This window comes from Micropterus dolomieu, linkage group LG23 (genome assembly GCF_021292245.1).
Source record: "Micropterus dolomieu isolate WLL.071019.BEF.003 ecotype Adirondacks linkage group LG23, ASM2129224v1, whole genome shotgun sequence".
NCBI lineage: Eukaryota > Metazoa > Chordata > Actinopteri > Centrarchiformes > Centrarchidae > Micropterus > Micropterus dolomieu.
The window spans coordinates 25983788-26004698 of record NC_060172.1 but is presented as its reverse complement, the minus strand read 5'-3'; the positions used below and the strand labels follow the sequence as shown (position 1 = coordinate 26004698).

General features: G+C 40.0%; 2 protein-coding genes across 8 annotated transcripts in view; one reads left to right on the top strand and one right to left on the bottom strand.

The window, feature by feature from the left end:
* Positions 1-861: 861 nt before the first annotated feature.
* Positions 862-13075, bottom strand: aifm1 (apoptosis inducing factor mitochondrion associated 1). Of its 6 annotated transcripts, XM_046039305.1 has the most exons (21): positions 12654-13073; positions 11038-11165; positions 10669-10789; positions 10488-10511; positions 9574-9684; positions 7384-7455; positions 7126-7197; positions 6945-7022; positions 6439-6560; positions 6149-6279; positions 5643-5733; positions 5360-5444; positions 5206-5282; positions 4815-4923; positions 4595-4702; positions 4410-4498; positions 4191-4331; positions 3443-3585; positions 1719-1843; positions 1413-1603; positions 862-1312 (listed from the first exon to the last, which is right to left on the bottom strand). In XM_046039305.1, exons 1-21 carry the CDS (start codon positions 12739-12741, stop codon positions 1241-1243), a joined length of 2178 nt encoding a protein of 725 aa, XP_045895261.1. In that variant the 5' UTR covers positions 12742-13073; the 3' UTR covers positions 862-1240. The 6 variants fall into 6 exon arrangements, with proteins under 6 accessions (XP_045895261.1, XP_045895262.1, XP_045895263.1 ...); XM_046039306.1 differs by lacking the exon at positions 10488-10511 and having other exon boundaries at positions 12654-13075; XM_046039307.1 differs by lacking the exons at positions 7126-7197; positions 7384-7455 and adding an exon at positions 8111-8182 and having other exon boundaries at positions 12654-13065.
* A 2046-nt stretch (positions 13076-15121) lies between these two features.
* Positions 15122-20911, top strand: part of gab3 (GRB2 associated binding protein 3) — a 13459-nt gene continuing 7669 nt past the window's right edge. Inside the window, exons 1-3 of one of the 2 annotated variants that reach the window (XM_046039312.1) lie at positions 15122-15392; positions 18267-18567; positions 20674-20827. In XM_046039312.1, the coding sequence (XP_045895268.1) occupies positions 15234-15392; positions 18267-18567; positions 20674-20827 (614 nt within the window). In that variant the 5' untranslated portion in view covers positions 15122-15233. The remainder of the gene's footprint in view (positions 15393-18266; positions 18568-20673; positions 20828-20911) is intronic. The other variant, XM_046039313.1, reaches the window with a different exon arrangement.

Here is a 20911-nt window from a genome sequence, read left to right as displayed (position 1 = left end):
AAGAGGATGAAGGCATGTTCCAATTAATTCAATTACATTGCAATTAATTCAAGTGTAACACGTGTCACACACACACATCAGTACATATCCAGAGGTAATTTATCTTTAGCAGTGCTGTCCAAAGTTTCTGGTCTAATTATTTCATCTTCAAATTGCTGGACAAATTCAAATATAAATGTGGAAGCTCGTGCTTATTCCTCCATACAGAGGGGGAGGCTGTTCAGCGATTTACTCATGTAAAATTAATGTCAAAGAAAGCGACGGGACGTTATGGCTGCACGTGTTTGCCTCACACTTGAAAAGGCCGCTCCACACTTCGCTCTAGAGCCCATGGTGTCAAATAGGATAGGAAATGTGTGAGAATACAAAGCATGAATGCTTTCCTAATAACAAGAAGCCCAAGGTAGGGAAAAAAAACAAACAAAACAAACAAAAAAAACCAAACAATGTTTCTGCATGCTTGAACATTTTTACCTCCGGACAAGATAAGTAGGTCAAGCTTCATTTTAATGCTGCTTTTGCTGGAGCGCACATTGGCTCTACTTAATTAGATTATACTTTCACACACTGTAAAACTTACTTGTCAGGTGCCATTTATACAAGTCTGCCTGTTCCCATTTAAACTAACAATAAGTGCTTTTAGCTGAGGTTACACCTGTAACATTTCCTCACTCCATTTGAAAACATCCGATCACCATAGTTCACATGCATGACCCAATTAAATTTGCCAAATAGTACACATTGATTAAAATGCTCCAGGACAGATGAGCTCAACCACACAGGCTTTAACACTTAGCTCAGAATGCAGTTCAACTTATCTAGCATCAGTGCCATTATCTAGGAGCAAAATAATGGGATCACTCCAATTTAAAAATAGCTTTTATTGCAGCTTTTCTCACAGCAAGCTGCTCTGATCACACAGAGGAAAATAATCCATGCTTGACATTTTCAGCCTGGTAGGGAAAAGCAGACAGACAATCACATCTTGACAATGATTTAAAAGAAAATGCAAGCAAAATGTTTGGTGGAAGATGAGACACTGACTTCTCCTGAATAGAAAAAAACAACAACAACAAACAGGTGACGCAGGTACAAATTCCAAATATGAAAATATTTCAACGACATGACGTGATTTACATGAATTTCTCCGTTTTGTAAGTATGATCAGTTGTGTGGCAATGGCTGTCAAAGTTCAGTCTTAACATGAAGTGTAACTCCCTTTCCAAGAGTGTCCTCCATCTTAATCCTCATGGATGTTGAACAGCTTGGCCACTTCATTCAGATCTGCGTGTTCCTCTCCGTCCTTGATAATCTACAAATAACAGATATAAACAATTTTACAATAAACAAATCTATATTTTAGTCTTTAATATGACACAAAGGCATTTTTCTAACAGAGCGACAGTGCTCACCTTCCTTGCGATGGGCATTCTGTTGAACACGTTCCACAGGATAATACCCACCACCACTTTGTCTCTCAGGTAGAAGATGACTCCTTTTCCATAGTCGTCTTTGTGTTGCTCCATAGCGGGAGCAGGCGTTGAAGAAGCCACTGGGCTAGTGGCCGTGTCCTCTGTTTCACTTTCTGAGCGGATCCCAGTTCCTGCAATACATTTAATGGGTAAAACTAAATCTGACCTTTAGTCCTTAACTTCATTCTTTGTTTTTGCTTTATAAGATTAGGTTTTTTTAAACTAACTAATTGAGAATGCTCCTACCTGACTGCTCTGTAGCAGCTTTAGGTGTATCCTTGGCAGTGGCTTTGGCAAACACCCCTACTGTTGGTAGGCTGCTGTCAACAATCCCAATCGCCTCATAGCCTACATCAGGACCCAGGTCACTCCTGTGAGAAAACATGCGATTGGAAAATATGTTGAGGGCATAATACGATTCAGAACAAGAAACATTCTCTCTCCTTTGATTTGTTTTTACTGTGCTATGACAAGACCTTTCACTACTACATGGAATTGAAGAATAACTTTATTTAATATTATTTCAGACGAACTGCTTTCACCCCAACATTTTTAATAATATTGTTTTTAGAGTTAAGCCAATATATAGACACTGCAGCTTGACTGACACTGGAAAAAAAATCTTCTGCAAATTTCTGTTGAAAATAGTTTTGCCGAAGTTCATCCTCCAAGGTGAAGTGCAGCAACTTCTAGTTTCGAAAACTTTACTGTCAAAACAGCTTTCAAAACGATGTGTATGTTTGTGTACCTCTCACAGCTTCTGTTCTACACACGCACCAACACACACACACACACACACACAAAACAAACAGGGCTGAGGGGACACTTGTTAAAAATGTACCTGTGAACATCAGTGATACCCCCCCACCGCCACTTGATGAGTTTCAAGCTGGCTGACCTGAAGTAATGTCACAGCTAACTGTCCTTGAAAACTCACATGCTGTGTTCACTCTGCCCAGGGAGCCTGCGCACTAAATGTGTACAGCTTCATTGAGATTTTTAGAGAATCTGTTGGCACCATTTCAGTGTTACTGTAATTAAATGTGTTCTTGAAATAGTTTACCAAAAGACTGACAGTTCACATATGTGTGTTTATATTGTATTTGACCAAAAGGCCTTTGATTTTAAACTGACCGTTTTCATTGAGGAGTAAAAGTGGAATATGGAACAAGGGGTATCTCTAGAGTATGTTAAATATAAAACAAAAATGGACATGACGACCTTTTAAATGAACTAACTGCTGCTGATGTCCTGTTAGTGCACCATTGCTGTTTATATGCCCAGGAGGCATCACAGTATCCTGATTCTGCAGACACGTTACCATGGAATTCATGAGAATATCAACATATCATCTATCTACATCTGTTGGTGCATCAACCATGCTAGTTTGACTAATGGCCCTGTATTTTTTTTTGGACTGCAATGAACCCATGTTGTCAGCAGTGTGTCAAATTTCAGCAGCTGCTAAAAGCATGCAGTCACAGCATTCATCTGTGCAGTGCTTGCCTCCCTCCAGTTCAATTTCTAGCCACCCCCCCGTGATCATATCAGTAATGTTTTTAACAGAGTTACTAAATTTATGATGGGCTTAAAAATGTCTGGCGCTGATAACGCAGCCCTCTGGTGGAAACTCCTACCCTAATGTCCGCTAAAGGCATTTTAAATATTTCAGAACTTAATGGTATTCAAAACTTCAAAAGCAATCATGCATGTTCATCTGACTTCTAAAAAAAGAATAAACCAGAGTCACTTATATTTGTACATGCTGCCCCAGTGCCCGCTTATTTATGTGTATTCAATGAATGTGGACCTGTGTTCAGACTGGATCTCGCTTTCCCTTCATTTCCACTTCAAGCTGGTTTCATAGCTTGCAGCCACGGCTCTCATTTGCAAAATGGTTTGAATCTGTGACCCGTGAAACCCTTGAATTAGCATCGCTAGCAGGAAATACGCATTACTCTAATACCCACCAGAACATAGACTGGTGCCAGTAGGGTTTGTTGGCTCCTGTCATGTTCTCCCCTGCTAGTCTCCCGCTCACAACGGCATGATCATGGTGCTCCACTCGTCTGCGGCCCAGTCTGATGTCATAGAAACAGGCAGCATCTCCTGCCTTAATACAGAGAGAAAGGATAAAGGATTTATGTGGCACTGATTCCAATCTCTACCTAATTTTCAACTGCATTACATGTCTACAGAGGTGCATTGCTGCTGGACCATGACCCGAGTTTGCCTGAGGAGGGCACTATAATACAAGATAAAACTGAAAGTACTGATAATGTCATAGAAAACTTGCATCTGCACACCTTCACCTACTTTACCTACCACATTAAACCTCAAAAATGGAGCACAGTGGATTTTGTTTGTTCTTCAATTTATTTATATTCAGTCAACATTTTGTTTTTTTACCAACTCATTAACAGTGGGTGATAAAAAGAGAGCTGCCATGTTTAAATAAATACATGTTTTATTCAACTTGAAGAACAAGGGTGAGTCGTATCACTAAACAACCATAAACTCCATGAACATTCATCCACTTATCATGAGTCTCAGCTTTTTAAAGGAGATAAGATACAGTTAAAATTGGCACATGGGGTTTAACATAAACAGCAAACTTGCTACTAACTGGTGATCTCTTTCACTAAATTAAGTATACATGATCATGATGTTGTTGACTGTTATTAAAAGGCTTCAGCTACCTTATGAACATTAACTTACCACCCAAATATTGGATCTAGCTTGCAGCTCTGCATTGACCCGATAGCCACCAAAGTCAGAGTCCACCTCCAGACCGGCTGACTTAGCAAGGTCAACATTTGGCTCCAGGCCAACAGCTGCAACAATGTGATCGGTTTTCACCTTCAAGGGGAGACGCAAGATAATCAGTAACTAATACGTAATTTTCCTGACTTGCACTGAACTTGCGCAAGAACCTACCAATCTGCCATCCTTCAATTGGATTTCTAACTTATCATCTTTGCAGGTCACAGACTTCACCAAAGCTTCTGTGATGACTTTTACGCCCTCTATAAAACCAAATAGAGCAAATTTAATAAAGAAATGAGGAGATAATAAAATTTAAGTGTAACTAGACATGCTAGAGTACTAAACAGGACACTAACCTCTCTTGACTTTTTCTGTTGTCCAGTTACTCAGGTACTCGGGCAACACTTTTCCCATGTTGCCCTTCTCGGGGTACATCTGTATCACCTCCAGGTCAGACTCATGTGCTGAGAAAGAGGAGGAGCGATCAAATAACAGAGCAATAAATTAATTCAACATTCAAACATCAGTATTATCATCATCATCTATTCTGTCATTTTCTCATCTCAGTAGGCTTACATCTCCTGCCGAGGGCACAGGCCAGCTCGCTGCCCAAGAAGCCGCCTCCAATGATTGTGACGGACTTGATGTTTCTGGTGACCTTATCCAGTGATTTGAAGTCCTCGATCTATTGAGAACAAGATTTGGATCATATGTACTCTTTTTTTATTGGGGTAGTTGTATGTCACAGTTACTCTAAAGACATTAAAATGGCCTTATATTAGTGTGTTTATATCTTTGTGCACCTGTGGGACTGTAGATTCATTTATATATAACCATCTAAATATTTCCATCATGTCATATTACTCCCACAGCCAAAATATGACAAATTCTTTGGCGCTTCTACCATCAGGAAGAAATTCCCAAACTGACAAAAAGCTAGCCCCCCTCCTTGTGGCTAGACACTGACCTTGCGGAACAAAGTTGTCTTCTGTGTCACCTCCTCCCCTGCTCTTTCAATGACTTGGAGATTTCTTGGCACACCGCCTTAGGAGAACAGTTCAGATTAGCTTCCACCAGGTTCAAGCCACATGTAGTAATCAATACATTTTAAAGTGGCTCACCTGTAGCGATCAAACACTTGTCATATGAAATCTCAGTTTCATCGTCCAATTTGACTTTGTTTCCTCTCACATCCATCTGAACCACCTAAAATGGATCCAATCATGTATTTGAGAAAAAAACGTGTCAAACTGACGGTGAAAGACAGAAGGAGAGAGCAAAAAATGTACATTTACATCTGCCACTAAAATTCCTCACTTCTGTATGAATATCATGAACTGTATATAATTATGAAGTCAGCACACTGTAGTGTCTGAGTATTAAGGAAATCAAATATAAGCCAACCTTTTTGCCAGTGAGCACCGCCACTCCCCCATTTTCTGCACTATCCAATTCCTCTGGATTAATGTAGAATGATGCTGGCTGGAAGTAGATACTGGCAAATAAAGACAAGGTATTAAAATCTTTGAACATTTTCCATGTTTAAAAAGGAAAAAAAAAAAGAAAGAAAAAAAAGATACAAATGCACATAAACACAGCTATAAATAAATCAGCCAAATATTTTAATATTTGGTATTATGGAAGTAAAAACACCCTGTAAATGTATTTGCAGCACAGGAAAAGGTTTTGCTTTACATCAACAGTTGTTTGTTGCGAATACTGTTAAAAAAAAAAAAAAAAAAAAAAAGGGGAAGTTAGTAGTAATAGAGTTTAGTAAGTGCAGATAGTTCATGGGAACTATCTGTCTAACTGACTCCACTGATCACAGCAGAGAGAGACAATTATTGCAACAAAGGAAGACAATAAGAAATAATTCAAGGTATTAAAAGCGGAAGACAGTAAAAGCACACCTTCTTTCCTTTCCATTCCACTGTTTGAAACGCAGTGTTTCCGTCACACTGGGGTCATCAGAGAACCACAGTTCCTTAGAAAGAGGTGGTCTCATGTATGGAAGGTCTGGCTCATCAGTCACAATCAATACCTGGTAGCAACAATTTAAAAAAGGCATTAACACAGGTAGTGTCACTTGCCAGGCACAGTACATTAGGAAAAACATGTAAATAAACTCAGGTACAACTATGTCAAAAATTAACTGAATTCTTTGCCTGGCTTTTACTGTTAAAACAGAGGCCTGAGTGACCTTTGCACCGGGGTCTCTGGCTCGAATAGACCGGGCTGCGGCGAAGGAGGCGGTACCGCCACCAATAAGGAGGTAGGGGGTGTGTGAGGGGACCTTGAGAGAAGCAGGTGTGGAGTCCACTCCTGGATTTTGCACAAGAGAGCGACAGCAAGCACGAGAGAGAGCGAGGGTGAAAGAAAGAGGGAGAGAGCAAGACAGGCAAAAAGCAGGAGAGACACACAGTCAGTGCATGATCTGGGGTGCTCATCAGTACCCATGGCTTACACAAATACACCTGAAAGGAGTAACTGGAAAAAGAAATTATATTTTTTCCATGTGAGTGAGAGTAACCTTTATCATAATAAGAACCCAAACAATGTGAAAACCCATGAACAGGCAGGGAGAAAAGCTGTAATGACAAAAACAAAATGTGGAGATTAACATTAACATTATCAAAATGGGGGGGGGGTATCAGTGTCATGTCCGCCCTCATCCCTGCTCCAACCGAGTCTGGACTATGGTCTTACCACTCACTGCCACAACTTCAGGCTGAGGCTCGGGTGGCTCTGCTGTGGGGCTTTCAGCTGCTGCTGCTGCTGTAGGTTCTGTTAGTATAACCGGAGCATTAACCAGTTAAGACAAAATAAACCTTCAGATGTGGTAAATGTACATCACTGGTTCCATGCACAGGTCTGTCCGAGTGCTTACCACTCTCCACAACAGGTGCAGGGGGCGGCTCTGTAAGCTCTGCTGGGGACGGCTCAGAGGGGGGTGATGGTTCTGGTAGCATAGTGGGAAAGTTACATAATAACCTCTGATGTGCAATACAGCTAATATGTGCAATACGGCTAATATGTGCAATCCAGCTTTAACTGAGCTGTCGCATGTACATACGCCACAAACTCAGCTCAGATGGAGTTCAGTATTTCCAACAGAACGAGTTTACCCTTCCTACTAAATTCTTACCCTCCTCAACTACAGGTGCAGCAGGTGGTTCTGCTGCCTCCTCGGGGGGCGCTTCTACCACTGGCTCATCTGCTGTTGAGGCAGTCCATAGTATGGATCTTTATTTTTTTTTTGCCCAGGATCCATGCATTTCTTTAGATTTACCGTGGGAACATTCTGCAGAGCATGCACACCATCACAATAACAACCGCAAGTTGCCCAATTAGCGGGTAACTTTTACAGTGATGTACATACTGAATACCACAGAACACCAGACATTACACAACCGGTATATATCGACAGAAATATTATCAAGAAGATGAGTACGGAGTTGTAACTTCTGTCAGTGTTGATGACAGTGTCACTGCTAATTTCTACACAAGGAAGAGCAGGAGATAGAAGCAAAAAGCACAAAGCAGGAGAGAGACACAGTCAGTGCACCTGAAAGGAGTCAATGCAAAAAGAAATGTATTTTTGAATGTGAGTGAGATTAACCATTATTATTATTATTATAATAAGAACACAAAAAATGTGAAAAACGAGTGAACAGGAAAGGAGGAAAGCTGTGACGACAAAAAAAAAAAAATGTTAAAAATATAAATAGAAGAAAAGGTGTTAACAACAAAACATATAACAACATTATCAAAATGTGGGTGAAGGGTATCAGTGTTGTGTCTGCCCTCTTCTGCGCTTCATTGTGGTAAATGTACATCACTGGTTCCATGCACAGGTCTGTCCGAGTGCTTACCACTCTCCACAACAGGTGCAGGGGGCGGCTCTGTAAGCTCTGCTGGGGACGGCTCAGAGGGGGGTGATGGTTCTGGTAGAATAGTGGGTAAGTTACATAATAACCTCTGATGTGCAATCCAGCTTTAAATGATGCATCTACGCTACAAACTCAGCTCAGATGGAGTTCAGTATTTCCAACAGAACGAGTGAATTAATCAGATCAGTTTACCCTTTCTCCTAAATTCTTACCCTCCTCAACTACACTTGCAGCAGGTGGTTCTGCTGCCTCCTCTTGGGGCGCTTCTACCACTGGCTCATCTGCTGTTGAGGCAGTCCATTTAAGATTATATTTTTTACAAGATTATAGAAGGGGAAGGATCCATGCATATCTTCTCCTGCAGAGCACGCACACTAAAACAGTAAGAATTGGAAGCTGCCCAATTTGTGGTTAACTTTTACAGAGACATACTGTATACTGCAGTACACCACATACTGCAACAACTGTTGCATATTTGACACATTATCAAGGAGCTGAGTATGGAGTTGCAACTTTTTGTCAGTGTTGATGACTGAGCTAATTTTTACTCAAGCATGTCTTACCACACTGATGTTCACAAGGACCAGACACTTTTCTGTTTTCCGTTTTAACACTTCCTGTTAAAATTAGATCTCAGAAGCCACATGAAAGGAAATACAAGTAACCCGCTTTAAAAGGGTAGCTTCCAATTATGAATAACAGTAAAGTACTGCTTTTGAGTACAATCACAGCGTAAAGTTCCCCAAAGTAGGACACTTTCACAGAAAGTGTCAACCGAATGGGTTCAGTTTCATATCACAAATATGACAACAAAGAACACCAGGAGCCAAAATATTTGTAGAAAATTTTGAGAACTCCAACCACTGTCTCTCACAAAAAACAGAAATATTTACAGTTCAGAATGGAGGAGAGTATGTGAGTGTGAAACTTTATAAAAGGTTAATTTACATTAGCCCACAAACTGAGAAACAGAACGCACCGAACATGACAAATGTCTCACTGCATACAAGGAGGTGAGTGAAAAATAAAACAGATGCAACAAGCAGGCAAAGTCACAGTTCTTGCAGTAAACCTCTCGGCTTCTGGATTTAGACTCACACAGACAAGACAATGCCGGTTTACAGTATCCAAGGGGCCTCGTGTTTAGAACATCATCACCATAACATTTTTAATATTTTACTGCAATTATGAGAAAAGTGTAAAGAGAAGTGAAAAGACTGTTTTCCAGCCTGCTTCTTTTGCACTAACATGACTGTACCAGTGAGTGTTGCCATTTCTGATACCCAACTTATCTTCAAAGTATAATAAGTGTAAAATGTGCAATAGAGCAAGTGTAAAAGTAACACATTTTTCCACATCTTTTTTTCTGTTACTTTTTGGTTCAAACATAGTGTTTAAACAGGAGGAACGTGTTATGCAGGGGTATAGAAAAGTATGCAGACAACCTGGGGGCAGTTCAGCTGTTTCACTGGGGGCTGCTGCTAATTCGACGTCAGGGACTGGAGGACTTGGCTCCTCTGGTGAAGGTGCTGCTTGAGTTTCTGGCTCAGGGACGGCTGAGAGAAAAGAAAAGATAAAATGTTAGCTTACAAAATTATGAAATAAGACTGACATTCAACATCATTTCTTTTATGTAACGTGACGTTCAGAGGGGCTTATTAATCAGAAAGAGAACAGGGTTAAAAGCAAGTCATTTAAATTTAATCCACCATTACTTTAAATACAATTTTAAATGCAGTTTGTTTTGCAGTCTCAATATCTGTTTACATGGCAATAAAGAGGAAGCTTAACTGTGTAATGCCGAGTCAGCTGTTTCCAAGCCTACTCTTGTATTGTTTTTGTATTATTGTCTCTTGGGTATTATTGTCTTTACACTTTTTAAACCACTTTGTAACTTGTTTTTGAAAAGTGCTCTACAAATAAAGATTATTATTATTATTATTACTACTCTTACACCAAATAACCTTTAACTGTTATTTTATTTTCAAACATAAATACAAAAAATAACAAACATAAATAAAAATCTTTCTGTGAAAAGAGCACAAAGACAACAGCAAACACTATAGAATAGAATAGAAGATACCTTTATTGTCTGCATTTAACCCATCCCTCAAGGGAGCAGTGGGCAGCCACTGTGCAGCGCCCGGGGACCAACTCCAGATGTATAGATCAGTGACTAGTCAATGGCACTGACTGGAGTACCTAACATCTTTTTATACAGGCAATTTTCTCTCTTTGTTCACTGTTATAAATATATCATGGTCAAGTTTAACTACTATTACGTTATTAACACAGGTGAAGTTTGATCTATAAATGTTAAGATAAACATCTACTCAGAAATGAGAGAGAAATCACTCACCCTCTGTCTCGCTGGCTTTCACAGCTAAAAAAACAAACAAAAAAATCAGTAAACTTAAAAAGGATCACACTGGAATGATGTGGCTCTGATAAGAGTATCTTCAGACTTTGTTTGTTTGTGTAATGAAGTAAACAGTCAAAAGTTTCATTATTATTAAACTCAGTTAATATAAATCACGCACCGGGAGGCTCAGACTGGATGGGTGTGGTTGGTTCTTCTGTGGCGGCTTTTTGTGATCTGGATGAAATTTCATTAATACGGTCCTGATATCTTTGTTGGTCTCCCTTGATAGTTTGGTACGCCTGTGAAGACAAACAAAGCCCCCTATTTAATCACAACCAGTTCAACTCTTACTCTGAGTCTGCCCCGATTCTGCAAATCAGATCTGGTCAGTTTTTCAGGCATGAACATTTGCAAACAGGCAAAGAATGAGCTTCTGGATGAAACCCAGCAAACACACAGGTAATGTACTAAAGAGCACAAACTCATTTCCAACCTCTCAATTATGATTTCCAATGCATCTACTGTATGTTATGGCAGACTAACTCACATAAATTCCACCACCGAGGCAGGCTGCTCCAACCAGAAGGACATACAGGTGGTTTTCCCCACCCCCTCCTGTAGGCCCGGTAGACATGTGAGCCACGGGTACACGTGGTATCCTGCCATTGGGCAACCCTGAAAACAATTTGGCACATGACAAAATCTTAGATTGGTCAAAACTGCACCACTGTCAGTCCAACAATATTGACAGTGCTCACAAAGAGTAATCCAAACAAAAGGTCAGTCATAGTTACATCCCCACGCCATGTATTATACACACTGAACGTGGATTTACAGATTAAATGTGTCATGTTTTTTTCATTAATAGATCTTTTTTCTGCATTGTGGAGTTGGGTGAAACACTCAAAATGGTGCATGACTGGAGATGCACTCCAATCTTTGTTTATGTTGATCAGGCTTACCACGTGGCAGCTGTCTGACTGACAATGCCACTTAATTAAACAGCATATTAACTGTTCAGTCAATAACATCTCCCTTTGCTATCTGGCTGGACACCACCGATGATGGGGACGAGGCATAAGTAAGACGGAGCGTGACACTACATGTTCCACCAACTTTTCTATAGTTAACGGCATGTGAAAAGGCATGTGCAGTTAATGTATGCATAAAAACAACAACAACATATCAGCTGATGCCTAGGCCAGCTGCCAGCTGTAAACTATGAAGGTGACAGTTATATTAATGTGGCCGCTAAAAGAACAGAATGGCTATCTTGGTGACAATTTTAAATTATGCAGACATGGGACTAAGCAATAGTTGCAATTTTGTTGCAAATATTTGTGTAAATGCTACTGGCTGTGTGATCTGCAGAACACCCATGAGGATGCTGGCAATGAGAACATGTCTTCTCACAAGATCTTCAATGTAAACATATTATGCTGATATTCAGTGTTGAATCCCTACATTTCATCCTGACTTGAAATTCCACCAAATGGAGGGGCATACATTGGCGCTATGAATGCACAAGAATCCTTGAGCTAAGTAGGTTAATTAAAGGAAGCACACTCAGAGTTTGGGGTTTAGAGGCTTGATGATCAACCTCTCCCATGAACTACTTTCCTCTATTAACTCCCCATCATCATTGCTGCCATACTTGCAGCAGGACTCTGTTGTACTTGCTTTGCTTATCCTTTCAGGGTTACAAGGGGCTCAAAAAAACCCGTGATCCAAATCAAAGTGTGCTTATGAAAGCAAGACAGGTTACAGAAAATGGTGTAACACCTGTCACAGAAGCACACTGCAAACAAGGACTGTATCCAAGCACGTCAAAAACACTTGTGGCAATGAGGGATTATTTTAATATTAGCTAGCGTTGCTTATTGACAGGCTTCGTGCAAGAGCTCAAACAGTTTAGTGAAAAATGGTTTAAGTTAGCTATAGGACATCCATGTTGCCTCTTGCTATGTTAGCTCAGTTAAGGTTAGCTTTGTATCAGCCACACAAAGGTCAAAATAGTTAAACAAAGATACGAGAAGTCACCTAGTAGTAACCTGGATACACAACCCGCCGACATAATGTGTTATGTGCAATGTATGTTTGAATTGAGGCCAGGTATCATGGAGGGTGCAAGTTAACGTGCTGTCACTAGTTAACTTAACTTACCTACTCTCCTCACATTCTGCCGGCATACAGTTGATGAGGCTCTAGCAAGAGGTGCAAGCTTTTTCCATACATTTCTACATTTCAGCATTGTGGCTCAGCTCCGCTGTAACGGTTCCCAGTTTACTAGCCGGCTTCTCGGACAGGAACGCTCGCTAATTAACGCTAATGAAATGCTATAGCCAGCACACACACACGCGCACACACACAACTAGCAACACCGAGCTACACGCCAAGGCCAGAGACAGGTCACACGTTTCTGGGGAATCATGGGTAATTGTAAAGACTCTTTGAGCACGTAAGATTGGTCACCGCTGGGAAACGAAGTAGGTTAACGCCTTTGAAAAAAATATGGCGTCGCCTGTGATATCAGTTAGGATGTAGTTCCGTAAAATCTTAAACGACAGCAACGTTTTGTTGTTATTTTTCTGCTATGGCAGATCCGAACATCTTTGTAGTGATATTCAGCTACACAGTTGGTGTCATTTCAGATTAAAACTCTGTTTTATATAGGCCCACAGATATTGGACTCTTTCCTTCAAGACTCTTTGGTAACTGCCGTAAACCCGGTTCTTACGTCTCACAGCCAATGTTCACCACTGCTGATGCCGCAGCCACAGTGCACTGCTGCAGTCCGCAGTTTATTTATCATGGGCTAACATGTTAAGAAATGTTTTCCAGGCAGTTTTAACAGAGACGAAACGGAGACAAAAGAGGAGGCAGGTACTAGAGTTCATAACAACATGAAGTTGTGTAAATAAACAATGCAAAACACATGACAACATAACAAAATTAACAATAATAAAGATTTACTAAATAAATGTCATCTAAAACACATGAGGTAAATAAAAAAACAAGCAAGTTTCTTCACATTATTTACATAGTGTCCATGGATTTACTAAATGAAGACATAATTAATGTAATGGAATTAATGTGTGTACGGTGGGTGTAATGTAAGTAATGTACACACATTTTCTCTGAGTAATGAATTTTGAATATGAAATTTGCCCAGTGATAGATCATACAAAATCATAAACTTGATCATTATGTCTCCCCCTGGTGGTCGCTCAAGAAATTTGAAAAGCGGTTAGATTGAGTCTGTTTAGATTTAGCCTACTGATTAACTGTAAATGCAGAATGGTAATTTTGAAAGCTCACCATGTTGTCTTCTGAAATGGACTTAAAAGTAGTCTGTGTTTATCTGTTGAAAATCGTTATTATTAAGGCAGCGGATTATTTATGACAGGAAATATCATTTTTATTTAGACAATGAGAATTTATTCTTAATCCCCTTCAGAGAGGAAATCTGAAATGGTGATTAGATGCGCATTATTGGTGGCATGTCATCATTTTACTGGCAGGAGAAGTTATAAAGTGAACTTCTCTTACAGGATGAAAGGTGATTTAATTGAAAACAAGGTATTGTGTTGCTTTGTTTTCTTTTGTGTATATCGTCAGCATGCCTGTCTGATGTTTTTATAATATGTTTGATCAAATGAATGATAATAATTTATCTATTATAGGGACAAGTATATAGCATGAACCAATGCCACATACCACAGCATTTATAGCCTAAACTAGTCTGCAATGCCAGTTCCTAGATGGGCCATTATACAAATACACAAAAATACACAAGAAAACCCACTCAAAAAATCACACACCAATCATATAATATAATTATCACAAAACTCAATGACGAACACCATCATTCATGACTACATGACTTATCCCTCCTTTTAGTTTAAATAATAATAATATCCCGTTCATGATCCATAATGAATTACACATATTAATCCCCGGCGCAGAGGAGGAGGATTTACGAAAGGGCACTTCCTCATCACCTTACTGAGCCAGGAACCCTGAGAGGTACCAACATGTCACTGAGCACCTTAGGGGCCTGGTTATTTAGGCATTGATGGATACGTTTAATATTAGCAAACTGAATGAAATGCTCAAAACTATGGCAAGGCTGGGATCTTGTCAGCTTCCTATGCAAAATTTTAATTGCATGGTTATATGTCATATTAAGAGGCTTGATTGTTGTAGAGGCTGCTTGTGACTAAGAAGTTACATAACAGCTTAAATGTGAAAAGATCACTGGAATGCATAAAACTATTTAAAGCATTAAATTGTAAGCAGTCTCCAAAGGGTTTAAATGTATGGACATTTGCTTTTGCAACCTTTCTTACCAATTTAACATGTTTCTCAGTTTTAAAGTGTGAATCTAACATAAGACCAAGAATGGAAAAGATTTTACTTTTTAAAGCATTCAGATGGTTTAACACAAACCTTAAAATAAGATATTTAACATCATGTGACTCAGCTGCTGTATGTGACCAGCCAAAGACATCTCAATCCCCAAATATGTCAAACCTCAGTATGCGTAGTATTTTTCTCCTTTATTGCCCCCCCACCCCTGTCCGCCCCAGATCAACAGCTCCATCCACTTGCCCCGAGCACACCAAACACATAACTCTCTCTTTTGCTCTCCCCTTCTCTGTCTCTCTCTCTCGCTGTCAGTGTGATCAATTTTCTTGACTTCCTTCTTTTGGAGTGGCTAGGCTGAATACCAGAACACAGGATATGCTTCGCAGTGCTCTCAGTTTCTCAACAGCAGCAGCAGCAGAAGCAGCAGCAGCAGGCGTGAGGACGACACACTCTGCAGTCAAGATGAGTGCTGGGGATGTAGTCTGCACCGGCTGGCTCATTAAATCCCCCCCGGAGAAGAAACTAAAGAGATTTGTGAGTAGGAGTACACACCGGACACTTGTTTATGTCCTCTGCTAGCTGTAGGAATGCCATGTTGATCTGCTGGTGAGCCGTGTGTGTGTGTGTGTGTGTGTGTGTGTGTGTGTGTGTGTGTTATGGTGTGGAATAATGATTTAGAAACAGACTGTGGGTTTGTATGCTTTGGTTAAACTGAGCTGTAATTCAATCTCCTTTGTATCGTCTTCCTCATTTTTTACAATAACGCCTGGCTTTTGTGTTTTGGCTTGTGGGCGCACTTTGTAGCCATAACAACACGGCATTATGACAATAATAATATATCACAAACTCCAGATGTACCTCAAACAGACATGGAAATTACTCCCCTGTTTTGCTGTTGTTGGGGTCATGTGATAATGTTGGGCTGGCTACTCACTGCTGTTTGTTGGATGAGCGTGTGTATTGTGAAACATGGGAAGTAATACCAGAGGCAGTCAGACACTTCAGACTTAAGTGACAAGCAGAAATAGTCTGGCTTTATGATGGCTGTTTGCACTTCCTCTGTACGAATGGAGGACGAGGAGGAGGAGGGCCATTTGCCACCACCAGTACAGGGAAAGGGTGGGTGGAGGTGGAGGTGGAGGTGGAGGGAGAGGTGTGCATGTGCATTGATGGGGTTTGGGGCGGGAAATAGAAACTTATTTTAGCACACTATGCAAATCCTGTTGTTGCCAGAAAACAAAGTCCTGTAAACACATGTTTTTCAGACTTGTAAGGACAGGCACAGTATCTGCCTCAGTATTCAAATGACAAGTACAGGCACATAGCATTATGGAAATGTTGATTATCTCTCACATTTATCTTGTTCTATGGCAAAATTTAAATCTTCAGACAGCATCATCACATACTGTTAGTATAAAGTGTTTTGATGGTGTTCACAAAGGTGTTTGTTTAGTTGCTGTTTGTTTAGTTGGCTGCAGCTCCTTGGTTTTACTTTGGCACCTTGTTTAGAAACAGAAGTATCAACACACTTCAGACCTAATCCTTTAGGATGTGGAACAAATTCTGTTTTCTGATGGCATTACCACTTTCTGAAATCATAAGCATGCGTTTGACAGTTGCCCACTGTGCCCAGTTCACCTTAGTGTGAGGTGAAGTTGTATTTTTTTGTAGCGCGTTAGATCAGTTATTGTCATATCCCTTGAAGCTAATAGACTTTTTATGAAACTCTATTTAAAAAACAGTGACAGAGGGCTTTTATACTTAAATATATTTCCTCAAAAGTAGCAGTGAAACAATATATTTGCTTCCAGCAAACAAATTACAGCTGGTAATATTTCTAACTTACCCTCCCAGAGGTCACAGTAAAAGCTAAAATTAAAAAAGAAACTCTTGAAAATTGATTAAATACTGAATATAGACATCTAGTATCTAATTCTATCTGTTGATACCATAATTTTAAGAATTTTGAAAGTGAATATTGGAATCATAACCTGCACATGCATAGGTCTTTTTCACTAAAAACATTTTAACATGTTGCGTCACGAAAAGCTCAGGGCGTAAGTAATGAAATTAATGAATTCCATTCAGCTGCTTCAGTTTCAGGGTCCGGTATTGTGCATGCTGGCTCACGGTCACACTGTCATGGCTTACTGGGATAGAACGGGTTAACCAGCATTTTCCAGACTATTCAATCGCAACTCACGGTCTTTCTCAGTATATTAAGTTTGCTCAGTTGTCACCACCACTGACTTCCTGCTTTCATGTGACTGGTTTCATACTTAGGTCACGTAATAACAAGTAAACAAACTCCATCCGCTGAGGAAGACCATGAGAGGCAGAAAGCTCTTGATATAACTAGTAGGCAAACCATGAGTTCAGATTGTTTTGTCAAACCTCAGCTTAATTCTCTAGTTAGCCATGTTCTCTTATTAAAAATACATGATGATGGAAAATATGAGCTTTATCCTGCAGATAAGCAAAGATTGGAAGTCCACTTTAATGAAAACAGTCAAACTTTCTGACCTGCTCTGCGCTTCACTTGCTTTCAATTCTTCTGAAAGAGCAAAATAACAAATAAAAAAACACGGATCAGCGATTACCTTCACCATCTACTGCTATTAGATGCACCTGGGAGTGCAAACTTTCTGTATTCAAAACATCTATGGGATCAAGACGCCATCTGTTTAGTTACGGTTTCCTCTTAAGTGTGGCAATATATTGGCAGTAAGTGTGGTGCGTCTAACCATTTCCTGGTAAAGCGCACACATTACCAACTGACTTGAACAGGAGCAGATTACCCACATGCAGAAGTGTGTTCAGTGTTTTCACACCATAAAAATATCAGGAAAGGCTCGGCCCCAACAATGAGCACAAAGCCACAAAACCAAGTGTGAAAATGATATCTATACATTCACCATTTCTTGAAATATGACACCTGCACAACTGGGCTGACTAGACACACTCTATGTAGTGAGGGTTGAGGCGTGACATGTTGAAGTAGATCTTTGGAGCTATAAATACCTGTTAAAAGTTTCAGCATTAAGTTTTCAGAAAGTCGTCAGTAAAAAGCAGTGACCAAGTACTGTATTAATACCTCTTTCGTTGTGTTAGACATTTTCTGTTAAATACAGGAACTTCCTCTTCTCTGTACTTTCTGGGAAATCTGAGTTGAGGTTCCGCTTACTGACCATATCAAGAGCAAAAAAAATTGAGTTTAAAGTTGCTAAGTTAGCTGTTGAGAGAAGGAGCTGCAATCTAATTCCCATGACTGGCCATGGATAATAAAAATTCATGATGTGAGAAAGGGAGACGTTTCTGTTGAGACGTACTGTGAATATTGCAATTTAACGATGAACTTAAAACTTCAAAGTAGCTCCATGATGAACAGTTTGTCCCTTTCTCCTGCAGGCATGGAGGAAACGCTGGTTTGTGCTTCGAAGAGGTCGCATGAGCGGTAATCCTGATGTGCTGGAGTACTATCAGAGTAAGAACTCCAAAAAGCCAATCCGCACCATTGATCTGAAAGAGTGCGAGGTCGAAATGCTGAACGGGCAACTCAGGATAAAGCGAGACTTCAATGGAAAGCACCTCTTTGTGGTGAAGACCTCAGCTCGCATTTTTTACCTGGTGGCCAAAACTGAAGAAGAAATGAACGGCTGGATCAGTAGCATCAGTCAAATTTGCCAGTTTGGGAGCCTGGAGGATGCAGGTAAAAATACACAGAAAGCTTTAATTCAATTGTGGTCAAATGTGGTCGTGTTGAAGCTGCACTTGACAAGGTTTTTTGTTCTAAAATATGCCCGACTCATTGGAAGTCGCAAAGTATTTGTGGAACACAGAAGGTCATCCTGTTCACAAGTCAGAAGAGTCACCCTGCTGCTCCAGAAGAAATTGCCGTCACTTGTCCCCTCACAGAAATGAGGAACTGAAAATCTAACTTTAGAATTAGGTTAAAACAAAGTGTTTATTTGGTGCTGTGTGGTAAAATCAGTCACAGTACGGTATTAAACCGTATTAAAGCCCTCAAATTTCAAATTGTTATATCTTGCACAGTTTGTTCATTTGAAATTCGTCTTCTAAAAAATTCTGCAGATAGTGGTTTCAGGTAACATTTATAAAACTATATGCACAAATCATCTAGAACATTTCAATGGTGTTTTGAGTATTTTGCATTGTTACCGTGTTATTACAGTTATTAAGTACTGTGTGGAGTGTTTGTTTCTAAATTCAAAAACACCTGAGGGATAGAGATTTGCAGAAATAAATTGCTAGAAATTGAAATAAATCTACCTGAATGATCCATGCTTTTCGTTGGATCCATGAGTGGCAGACTTAAAAAACACTGTATAAGCTGAAAAGTCAAAAGTCCTAAACACGGTTTGCTTGCACAGAAGTGTGTTTTTTTTCATGCTGAGAGATTTCTCTGTAACTGAGCTTCTAAAACCACACACGTGTACGTCATAACGTTGTGGCCAAAGCTATATGATACAAATCATATTTGTTTTTCTCTCTACAGCAGCGGCAACAACAAGAAGTAAATGTTGCATTATTTTATTAAACAACAGCTCTTCATGATACTCTTCTGGAATGGAAAGGAATTTAGATGAGTGCTCAGGTCAAGCAATGTATGTGGTGTAATGGCATGCCCTCACATTTGATCATAAATCAGACTGCCGTCTGTTTCCAACAGTTCAAAATGTTGTAGTTGCTGCTTGCCTGTCACGTAGCCCGATGTTGCAGCTAGCTGTATGATAGGAGATAACAGCAGATAACAGGGAGCTGAGGTCATATTCAAATTAACAGATAAATAATAAGATTTTTGTATCACTACAGTGAATGTGCTTTCAGGCTGTACATAATTAAATATCTTTTGTGGGTAGATGTGGTGCTTTAATCGCCCTGTGACCACTGTACTCCTATGGCGATTTCTATTTCTATGTTTACACTTGCCAGTATATGTTCACACTACAGTCAGGGTGATGATGTTTTGACCTTTGCTTTATTGTTGCTTCAAATGAAAGCATAAGTAACAGTAATGTTTCTGAGAAGACTTCAGGACTTGTCTGTTAAAACACTGTCATCTGTGTGAAGAAGATAGAGCAACAGCACGAAGTTGCTGATATGCTGCCCTGCATGTTGCCCTGAATCACATATGTGTCTTTTGCTCTGCAAACACATATAATTGATTATAGTCCAAAATTATAATCCACACACTTAACACAGTGATACAGATTGTTACTGTAGTTTTTATAGAATTCTTTATTAAAGTTATGTTGCTTTAAGTAAGGGTTTAACATAGGACAGCAGTAGATCCTCCTTCTGTGCAATGGCACCTCATAACTTTTGCAAAGGAAGATGTCGTTCTGCACCCACAAGAGAACACAGACGCCTATTAAGGGTAGCAAATGTTTTATGAGAACATGCAAAGACTTTTGGACCCCCCTCCTCCCACAGTTCTGCAGGGAGAGCCTTGACTCAGTGGCCTTGAGTGAAATGGAACGAAACAAATTTCTGAACGAGGGCCAATCTGACTACAAGATTGAAGAATATATAAACAAAAGAGGGAACAGGGCTCACATGTGTCTACTTTCAAGGTGCCTGCAAAAAAAAATACCATTCCTCTTTTCAAATTCACCTGCTCCATTTACAGTGTACTATGTGTAATGAGAGCACAGGCTGGGAGAAACCTGCCTGTGTGTGTGTGTGTGTGAGGTCTTTACGTGGTAGCTAGCATTTGGTGTCAGTGTGTGATAGCAGTGGTTGTAACTTTTCAGAAACTACACACTCTCTGTCCCTCTCTGCTTGTTTTCCACAGAGAGCTCAGAAGAAGGCTTTCCTCACACCCCAACCTCCCTTCAGCCGTCACCTGACATCTCTGACCGAGCGTCTTTATCAAGCCAACTAGATTCCAGTCATCCACCGGACTACCTCTTTCTCTCACAGTGTGAGACAGGGAGTGTAAGCACTAGGTATGTGAAATCTGTACAACACGAAATGATGGCAAAATGATGGGTGGTTCATGTTTAACTAATACAATGTTTTCTCCCCCCCCG

Coding starts and splice junctions, on each gene's coding strand:
- aifm1 (XM_046039305.1), bottom strand. CDS start 12,741: ATGCTGAAATGTAGAAATGTATGGAAAAAGCTTGCACCTCTTGCTAGA. Junction 7,198..7,383: donor TGCACCTGTAGTTGAGGAGG/GTAAGAATTTAG, acceptor CTATGCTACCAG/AACCATCACCCCCCTCTGAG. Junction 1,604..1,718: donor AGCTGCTACAGAGCAGTCAG/GTAGGAGCATTC, acceptor AATGTATTGCAG/GAACTGGGATCCGCTCAGAA.